The following is a 10,129-nucleotide window of genomic DNA, read 5'->3' on the forward strand; positions in this document are numbered from 1 at the left end:
ATCCGTTATGTGGTTGTAAAGACTGGAAAATCTAAAATACCCGGACTTTGATGGGACACTCAGGCAGAATGTCTGAGTTACGAGACCGGGTTTGAGACAGAATTCCCTTCTTTTTTCCTCCCAGAAGCTGCGGTTTGTACTGGCAAGGCCTTCAACTGATTGGATGAGGGCCGCCTGATTGAGGGCCAGTGCCTTTAGGTAACGTCCACTGACCTTAAAGTTTAATTTGCACAACAGCACACCTTCCCAAAGGCATCGATTCTTTTGTCATCCTGAGGAATCGGCATGCATACGGGGTGATTGAAAATACCATGCTTGGGTCAGGGGCCCTTTCATCTCCTAGGTGATGTTTTGAAGTTTTAAACCACTTTAAAGAGCCCGTCTGTAGCAGCTTGGCCCAATGTGATATGTGGTTTGGTTTCTTGACTGCAGCTTTCAAGGGTGTTGATTGTGGATCCAAGTAAATTGACATTCTTGACAACGTCATCTTTTCTACTGTCATCATGATGGTGTGAGCTCAGTTGTGAGGATTTGTGTCTCCTTTACGTTGTTATAATCCATCCTAAAGGTTGTAATCTTGGGCCATCTGCATAGACAAGCTGTTAATGAGGCTTCCTCCAATCCTGAAGCTGTGTTCTTCTTCAATGAATCCAGGTTCTCAGATGATTTGCTCAGCATACAGATTGAATAAGTGTGGTGAGAGGATACAACCCTGACACACACCTTTCCTGATTTTAAACCATACAGTATCCCTCTTTCTGTTCACACATGGTCTCTTGCTCTATGTGCAGGTTCCACCTGGGCATGATTAATAATTATAAAATTGGTTATAATTAGTCTTTTTTTGAGTGCAATTCATGTTAGGACCCTCACCCTAGCACCACAGTTTGTCCGACTGCGGTGGCTTATGTGTGGCTGTGATGCTGGAAGCGATGCCACTGGTATTTCAAATAGCAGAGGGCCACTCATAGTGGGTAGGTTTCAGCAGAGCTTCCAGACGAAGACAGACTAGGATGGAAGGACTGGCAATCTGCTTTGAAAATTAGCCAATGGAATGTGGTTTGTTAGTGGCCCTGCTGCTATTTGAAATACCAGTAGCATCGTTTCCAGCATCACAGCAATGCCTATTTTTAATGTTTTGCTGTGAATTAGGTGGGGCTAACATTTCAGATCATCGATTTTGCATTCCACAATTCAAACTACTTTTGGAACAGCTTAATAGCTTGTCCTGCCTCCTCCACTCCTCTTCTCTCTCGTAGAATATTATCCTCCCCTTCTCCCAAGTAAACACCTGTCCACCCTCTAGTGGCTGTTGTGTTTATTACTCTTATGAATGATAGTGTAGGTCTGGCATGACGCCAAGTCAATCACACAACTGGTTTAATGTTAGAGCGTGGCCTTGAACCCAGAGCAGCATGACTCCCAGTTTCTGGTGGTTCTTCACCACTGTTCTTAATGGTGGTCATGTTGTCAGCTTCTAGGCCAATTAGTGGAGTTTGGGGGTTAGATTTCTCTTTACTGATACAGTGTCATGACACCCTACAACTCCCTCTAAAGTATGATTGGTAACGCCCATGATTGTTCTGACATCAGAGATTATTTCTATGAAATGCAAGTTGGGGCAAATTAAACTTAGGTCTTACGATGATAATCTAGGGCTGAAATAATAAATTACCCGGGACTGAGTGCCTTCAAAGGAGCCTGAGTGGGGTCGTGGGTACAAGTTGAGCCACTCGTCCCCAGGTCAGCGACTCACACCGACCAGGAGAAAGACGAGGCTGTCAGCTCCGTGAAGAGTTCGAGTCTAGGCACCGCAGGGAGGGAGCAGCTTGAGGCCTCCTCAAGGGGTGCTCTCTGTGTCAGCCCAGAAAGCCTGGGTTTTAATATGTGTCATAGCGGCCCTGGTAGGAAGGCTGAGACAGGACAAAGATGAGAGAAACATATCTCTGGGCATGAGGGAGGCCATCAGCAGAGACCACGATGGCCTCCAAGGACTCTCAGTCACGCAGCTGCTGACACAGGACACAGAACACAAAGGAAACTGTCACAGCATCGTGATTGGCAGCAGACCTATTCGTCATGGTCGCCGGCAGCCCCTTTGTACCTTGCCAATCAATGGTGAGAAGGAACCAGTGGAGGCTGAATCGACGAGGATGGAGCCGGGGCGCCCACTGTATGTCACTGCCGTCAGACGCCACTGAGCTCGGTCCAGCTCACAGCAACCCCACCCAACACTGCACCATGCTCACCCTGTTGTCTGAGCCCATCGTTGCAGCCTTTGCGTCTCTCTCCTGTGTGGTCTTCCTCTTTTTCACCGCCCCCTCCCCTTTACCAGGGTCTGATCGCTGCTCCTGGTAACATGTTTAAAGCACACGAGACAGGTCTCACCCTCTTCTCTTGCAGGAAGCATCCTGGCTGTCCTTCTCCGGGGATGGAGCTGTTTGTTCGCCGGTGGTTCATGGCACTGTTACTCTTCTTCTTCGGCATCACAATTCAAATGTGTCAGTTCTCCGGTGGTCTGTCTTGTTCACTGTCTGACTCTCACATGCCTCTGACGTCATTGAGTCAGGTCACCTTAGTCCTCAACGTAATGTCTTTGCTCTTCGAAACGCACACGGCGTCTTGTGCAGCTGATTTGCCCAATGCAACGTGTCACTTGATTTCATGACAACTTGCATCCATGAGCATTGATTGTGGCTCCAAGGAGGATGAAATCCTTGACCATTTTAAACTGTAGTTCCCCCAAAGCCTATTGCTTAGAAATTAAGCTCTAAGACAACAATTACATTAGAGAGCAAGGGAAACAAAGGGAATTCACCATACAATCATGATTGGTGGTGGATCCATTCATCACAGGGACAGGTGGGACAAAAAGGGACCATGACTGGGAGAGGTACACTATTGAAGATTAGAAAAGCTTACAAGATTGGTTCAGGACCCTCCTACCAAGGCAGTCAGGATATGACTCACGACCAGGGGGCCCTAGCGCCCCAATTTCCATCAGGTAAATCCCTGAGGTTGAGACTGCCCCTCTCTCCGCTGGCCAGGATAGTCACAGTACTCAAACACATTCTGCCCGAGTGCAACCTTCCTCGATCCTCAGAAGTTAAACTCTAATCGATGAGTGGTGCTGTAAGGGACAGAAGAGCCCCCAGATTGGAATATAATTTAGAGACACATTTCTGAAACCTTCAACAGGACAAAGACAAGATAAAGGGTGAGGGAGAGCCATAGCATGTGGCTATAATGGCACCCAAGGTCTTATAATCAGCTATTTAAATAGGATAGGCATGATTGGCGGTCAATCAATACATCACAGTTTCAAGTGGTACTACAGAAATGGGAATGGGACCATGACTGAGATAAGTACCCTACGCTAGATAGAAGAGCTCACAAGATAAGGTCAGGCCCCCCAACCAAGGCACCCAGGACCAACAGGGTCCCAGCACACCAACTTCCATCAAGGGCATACCCAGGCAAGTCCCTAAGGATTGGACTGGCTAGGACAATGGCAGTAATATAGTTTCTAATACACACTACCTGAGGGCAAGGCTATTCACCATTCATATCACAGGTTACTGGTCAAAAAGAATGTAATAGAAACCGAATCTGTGTGGAGATTCAAAAATGGATCTAGGAATGCAGATGGTGCCTGGCTATCAATAGATATAGCATCTGAGGTCTTAAAGGCTTGAAGTTAAACAAGCAGCCATCTAGCAGAGAAACTTCAAGCCCACATGGAAGAGACACACCAGCCTGTGTGATCATCAACTGGATCAGGTATCAGACATCCGAAGACCACAAACAAACAAAAATATTGCTGAGAACGAGGAGGGTTGAAGAAGAGACCCAAAACCCATCTGTAGACCATGGGACATCCCCTCACAGAAGGGTCACAAGGAGGGGATGAGTCAACCAGGATGCAGTATAGGATTGATGAAATACACACTATTCCTCTGGTTCCTTGAGGCTTCCTCACCTCCACTATCATGACCCCACTCCTGCCTTTCACTGCAGGCTAGACTGAAGCATGTGCGCAGGCACAGATAAAAGATAAGAGCTCATGGCACACAGAATCCAGGAACAGGAATGAGAGTATCAATTCCAGGAGGGTAGGGGGAAGGTGGAGAGAGGCAGGGAGGAAGGGGGAACCAATTGCAATGATTGACATATAATTGCACCCCCTCGATAAAATGATCCTTTAACAATCTAAAAAAATGGATCTAGGACGATTACTATAAACGGTAAGCCTCTACAGACTTGGTGTTCAGAACTTAAGCTTTGGTTCAGTAGGAATCGACTGAACGGTGGTGTACTTCGTGGACTGCCTTAGAACAGACATGTGACCTTAGTTCTGGAGGCCCTCGCTGTGATGAGTCGATTCTGCTATTAGTGACCCGACATGACGTGGTAGGACGTCCCCTGTGGTCTGTGAGACTGTCAACCCTTCAGGGGAGGCCCAAGCCTCATCTTTCTCCCACAGAGTAGTTTCCATAAGGTTAGCAGCCCACCTGAAACCTGCCTTTGAGTTGATTCTGACTCCTGACAGCCTGGCGAACAACAGAATGAGACACTGCCCAGTCCTGCAGCCGCCTCACGATTGTTCTCGTGTTTAAGCCCATTGCTGCAACCACTATGCCAATACATCTTGTCCAGGGCCTTCCTCTTTTGCACGGACCCTCCAATTTACCAAGCATGATGGCCTTCTCGGCCGACTGGTCTCTGCTGACAACATGTCAAGTACCTGAGGTACATCTCACCATTGTTGCCTCTAAGGAACATTCTGGCTATACTTCTTTCAAGACAGCTTTGCTTGTTCTTTTGGCAGTCCACGGTACTTTCAATATTCTTCCATAGCACCAGACTTCAAATGCATCCGTGCTTCTTCAGTCTTCCTGATTCTGTGTCTTTCACACCCACAGGACGTCTGCAAACACCATGGCTGGGGTCATGTGCACCTTAGTCATCAACGTAACAGCCTTGCTTTTCAACACTTTAAAGAGGTCTTGTGCAGCAGATTGACCTAAGGCGATGTGTCATTTGACCTCTTGACTGATGTTTCCACGAGCACTGATTGTGGAGCCAAGCAAGGCAAAATCCTTGACAGCTTCAATCTTTTCTCCATTTAGTTCGTTATTGATCCAGTTGTGAGGATTGTGGTTTTCTTTTCAGTGAGGTGTAATCGATACTGAAAGCGGCGGTCCTTGAGCTTCATCAGCAAGTGCTTCAAGTCCTCCCTTTCAGTAAACAAGGTTGTGCCATCTGCATGTGACACTGTTAAGCCTCCCTCCTATCCTGATGCCATGTTCTTCTTCATTGAATCCAACGCTCTGCTTATCTAAGCCCCGGTGGTACCCCGATGGTTCCCTGGTGCTGTGGTGGTTCTGTATTGGGCTGCTAAACACAAAGTCAGAAGTTCAAAACCACCAGCTTATTGGGAAAAAGATGAGGCTTTTCTACGCTCATAAATAGTTACAGTCTGGGAAACCCACAGGGACAGTTCTACCCTGTCCTAGGGTTGCTGGGAGTCAGAATCAACTCAATGGCAGTGACTACATCCCCTAAAAGCCTGAAACCAGGGGCAGGCAGAGCCACATTCTTTCCTCGCGCCTGGTAGCTTCCCGTGGTCATTGTTGGCGATCCTCGGTGTCCCTTGGTTTGTGGCAACAGAACTCTGATCTCTGCATCTGTCTTCACTGCCCATCTTCCCTCTGTGTATCCATGTCTCTAGGTTCACACTTCCCTCTTCTCTAATCCAGTAAGGCCTCATCTTAACTTGATGACATTTGAAAAGACCCCGTTTCCGTGTAAGGCTAGAGCAATAGGATCTATGTGGACTTGACCTGGGGTTGGGAGACCCTATTGGACCTGGTTCATTATTTCCCGATACAAAGAATTCCCAAAGATATATATGAGAAACATGAAACAAGGCTATTACTTCCAATACATGAGTTCCTGGTTGTATTAGTCTGGGTACTTTAGAGAGACAAATCCACAGAAATCCTCATGTATAAGAGAGAGTTTTATATAAAGGTTAAGTGCACATCAAGTAAACATCCCAACCCAGTGCTGCCCAAGCCTACAAGTCCAACATTAACCCATTAGCCCATATGTCCAACACTAATCCACAAAGTCCTCCTCCATCTCACAAAACAGATGCAAAGATGCTGACTACAGGAGGAAAGCTGAGTTAGTGAACGTGTAAGCATCTAAGCGCTGGCATGGGTCTCCACACAGCTGCCCCAGCACCCAGGGCTGCATCGGGGCAGGTCCATGTGGCTTCTCCTTGGGGATGTCTTGCAGGAAGTGAGCCTTGCCAGCTGAAGCAGGGAACTAAGGCAGCTGCACCCTGGTGCGACCATCAGAAAGCAAGAGACCTGAGAACTAGAAAGGCGAGGCTCACCGAGCCATTTATTCCCTCCGACTTTCAGTTAACCCCACATGTGTTTATCAGCCAGGTTGGCACAATTAAGTAACTGCCTCACTGGTCCATAGTAAATCTCTAACAAGCAACTGTTGAATTAGGAAGCAAAGGAATGAATGCCCTGGAGGTTTATTTGCATGTAATTTTCTCAACATGTTTGCATATATTACTTACGGACTGTCTCCTCTCCATGGGTTGCCATAACAAAATACTGCAGAGCAGACAGCTTTAAAGAACAGGGATCTACGCTCTCACTGCCATACAGGCCTGGAGTCCAAATCCAGGCTGCTGCCAGAACCAAGGGCTCTCTCTCTGTCCTGGAAAAGCTCCTTCCTCGTCTCGTCCACCTTCTGGTAGAGAGGCCCCGGGCATCTCTAGGCATACCTTGGCTTTGAGATGCCCTAGTGGCATCTCGTGGGTTATACATTGGGCTGCTGACATCAAGGTCAGCCGTTCGAAACCACCAGCTACTCGTGGGAGAAAGATGAGGTTTTCCACTCTCGTAAAAATGTCTAGTCTCAGAAACCCACAGGGACAGTCCCTCCTCAAGAGGGGCCCTGCGAGTCAGAATTGACTCGCTGGCAGTGAGTTAGATGCCATCTGTCTTCACCCTTGAGACCTCTGGTTTGATAGGACGAGAACAGGACCCCGTCTGTGTATGGCCTCATGTTAACGTCATGACCACATGGTCACCTCATTTGCAAACCAGGTCACACTCACAGGCATGGGGGAGAGGACTTCAGGGCTTTGGCCTATCTCCTGGGGGGACGGGACGGAATCATTCCACAACACTGACACTCCTTGGAACACGCTGAGCCAGGGCTGTTCAGCACCCTGCTCACCTCCTCTTCCATGCCCTGGGTCTGCTCTCTGGTGTGTCCCTGGGCACCCTGAGGACAGGCCCTAGCTTGTCATCCTTGATTCTTCTAGAAAGGGTGGGTCTGACAGCACATCACATCCTGCCATGAAAACTTTGGAGAGAAATTGCTGTCCAATTTTAGCCTCTAAGAGCTTTCCTTCTAGGCAGTTTTCTAAATGTTCACGTCCGATGTAGGTTGGGGGCTGACAAGACACCGCTTCGTGGTCCCTCTGAGGGCAGTTACAGCCCTGTGCAGGGCCACTGGAGCAGGCACCTTGAAAGCCCCAGGCCACAGGCTCAGCCTCACGCTGGGCTCTCCTTCATCCTCGCTTCTGCTCTACTGAAAACTCATGCTCCATCGTCTCAGCCCCTGATTCCTTGTAAACCAAGTAAAGTCCTTTCTGGAAGAAGGGGAAGGGACCCACTCCCTTGGGAGATCCCCAACAGGCCTAGCTCACGCAGTGGAGTCAAAGGCAATCCGTCTGATGGGGGCCTTGTTTGTTTTCGTTCCAGATTTCCTGGGTCGGACAGAGATCCGCGTGGCTGACATCAAGAAAGACCAGGGCTCTAAGGGTCCGGTTACCAAGTGTCTCCTGCTTCACGAGGTGCCCACAGGGGAGATTGTGGTCCGCCTGGACCTGCAGCTGTTTGATGAGCCCTGAGGGTGGGCCTCGGGGGAGTTCCGGCTGCAGACAGCGGGTGCTGTCTGGAAATCGTGTTTCTTTCCCCAGAAACTACTGGCTGGTGTTCAGCCGCAGGGTGACGGCGCCTCGAAGACGGGACCGCCAGGCTTCTAGGAATAGTTCTCGACAATCTTTCCCCCACAAATGGTTTTCCATCCCCTCTCCCCCCAAAACCCCCAAACCACTCTGCTTTCCCACGGGTTGTAGGGTCTCTGATCTCCCATAGCCCCCATTAGGTTTAGGTGGGAAGCTAGCCCAGCACCAGCCTGGAGGCATCGGTCTGGCCGTTGTAAATATTGATAAATGCAATGCCTGTGTTTGGAGCCCTCATGTCACGGTCCAGTTTCTTACCTCTACCCGACCCGTGTCGGCTCCTTGGTGTGTTGAATAACCAATCATGATAGCCCTGACATTGCTTCAGGTCCACCCCACCCCATGCCCCACTCACCCCCTACCCTCCAAAGGCTCTGTGGGGCCTTATCTGAAATGCTGCCCTGGGGCTGACAGCTTGGTGCGATAGCCTCCTGATCAGGCACCAAGCCAGCCCTTGGAAGATTTGGTCCAAGGAAAATCCCAGCAGGTGAGCGCTGAGAGGAGAGCCAGTCCACTCGCCTCTGGGCTTTGTAGGAACAGATGCCAGTGGGCGCGCACTGGGACACGAGTGGGTGACACAGTCCAGACCCCCAGCATGCCTGGAAGACAACGAAGGCCGAGGACCGAGGAAGCACATTATCTACCAAGCTCTGCTCTGCGGGGTTAGCCCGGGGTAAGCCACCAGGAAGGCTCCTCGTTTACAAACCCAGGGGTCATGGCTGCCAATCATGCTGAAACATCCTCTCTCAGCCTGGGCCCGGTGATGTTCCCTGGTTAGAGCCTTTGTGGGTAACCAGCGGGGAGCCCGCTGTGTGCTTGGGAGGACCAGATCCCGACTGCCAGGAGAAACGCGAGTCTGGAGCGCTTCCAGAAAGGCCTGCGCTTGATCCAGGCAGCTCCTCCCAGGTGTGGAAAGGAGAAGGCCTGGCAAGCCCTTCTGGAGGTGGGAAGATGAGCAGGAGGTTCCTTCTGTAGGGCGGCAGAGACCTTAGGAGCTCTGTAGTCTGGAGAGGAGGACCCCAGACGGCCTCGTTCCTCTTCACGCACCCACGCGTCAGAGACAGGGGTCTGCCCACGGGCCAGGCTGTTTGGGTTGAGGTCTGGGCTCTCCTCCCCTCAGATGCCAGGAGAGAGGCTGATACTCAGACAATGACTTGACGCGCTCATGAACAGTGGGCTGTGTTTTGTTCCCATGGTGATGTCCTCACTGTCCCAGCTCGTGTCCCTGAAATGTTCTCTGCATGTGCCCTTGTTTCCAGGGTCGTTTTCCGTGCTCCGTCATGTTCTCTGTGATGGTAGGTCCTTAGCCATTCATTCAGGTGATAGAAGTGCTTTACAGGGGTCGTGCCGGCATGGTGGCAGAGCCCTCCAACCCCCCGCCTCCCACCTCCAGGAACAGAATGCCAATTGCTCTGAGTCCCCTGTGAGCGAGCCCGTCACGTTTTGAGCAATTTTTAAAAGCGCATGCTGGAGGGACAGCCAAGTTTACATTTCATACTTTTGAGAAACACTTTATTATTTATTTATTGAAGGTAGCATAGAGTTTTGTATCAAGGACCATACACTTAAGTATTTTTGGAGACAAGGAGAGGGACCCTTTAGTTAGACCCCTTCCGTGGATAGGTTCCTGACCACGCCCCCCATCAGGCGGCCACTCTCCACTTCTCAGCTGCAAACCTGGTCACAAATCCACAAATTGTCCATTTTTTTTAAAGCTGTTTAAATGATTTGGGATTAAACTACATGTAGACATACCCTTCCTGCTTTCCTGTTTCCCATGAGCAGCCCAGCGTGCCCAGTGTGTTTATAAAGGAGAGGGCACTGCGTTAGGCGGGGAACGGTGGGGGTGGGGAGAGAGTGAAGATGTGTAAATGGGGAGGTGCTGGCTCGCCGTGCCCCCCACCCCTGTCTTTCTGTTCTCTCTGCTCTTCCTTGGATTTCCTGGCTTGTGGGGTGTCACTGAGCATGAAGGTAGGGCACCGTGGCCACAGACGCCCACGATCCGAATGAATGTAGCCGGAGAGGAGCAAACCGTCGGTCTTTCCTCCAGTGGACGATACTGAGCATCTT

The 10,129-nt window shown here is 50.0% G+C and overlaps 1 protein-coding gene across 5 annotated transcripts in view; it reads left to right on the top strand.

Annotated features, from left to right (window-relative positions):
• Window positions 1-9,809, top strand: part of ITSN1 (intersectin 1) — a 237,667-nt gene extending 227,858 nt beyond the window's left edge. For all 5 annotated transcript variants that reach the window (XM_045284834.1, XM_004696955.4, XM_045284836.1 and 2 more), the window contains one exon: window positions 7,797-9,809. In XM_045284834.1, coding sequence (XP_045140769.1) covers window positions 7,797-7,945 — 149 coding nt within the window. In that variant the 3' untranslated portion in view covers window positions 7,946-9,809. The remainder of the gene's footprint in view (window positions 1-7,796) is intronic.
• Window positions 9,810-10,129: the final 320 nt, after the last annotated feature.

This window comes from Echinops telfairi, unplaced genomic scaffold, assembly GCF_000313985.2.
Source record: "Echinops telfairi isolate 266 unplaced genomic scaffold, ASM31398v2 ScPeMD7_7469;HRSCAF=8507_0, whole genome shotgun sequence".
NCBI lineage: Eukaryota > Metazoa > Chordata > Mammalia > Afrosoricida > Tenrecidae > Echinops > Echinops telfairi.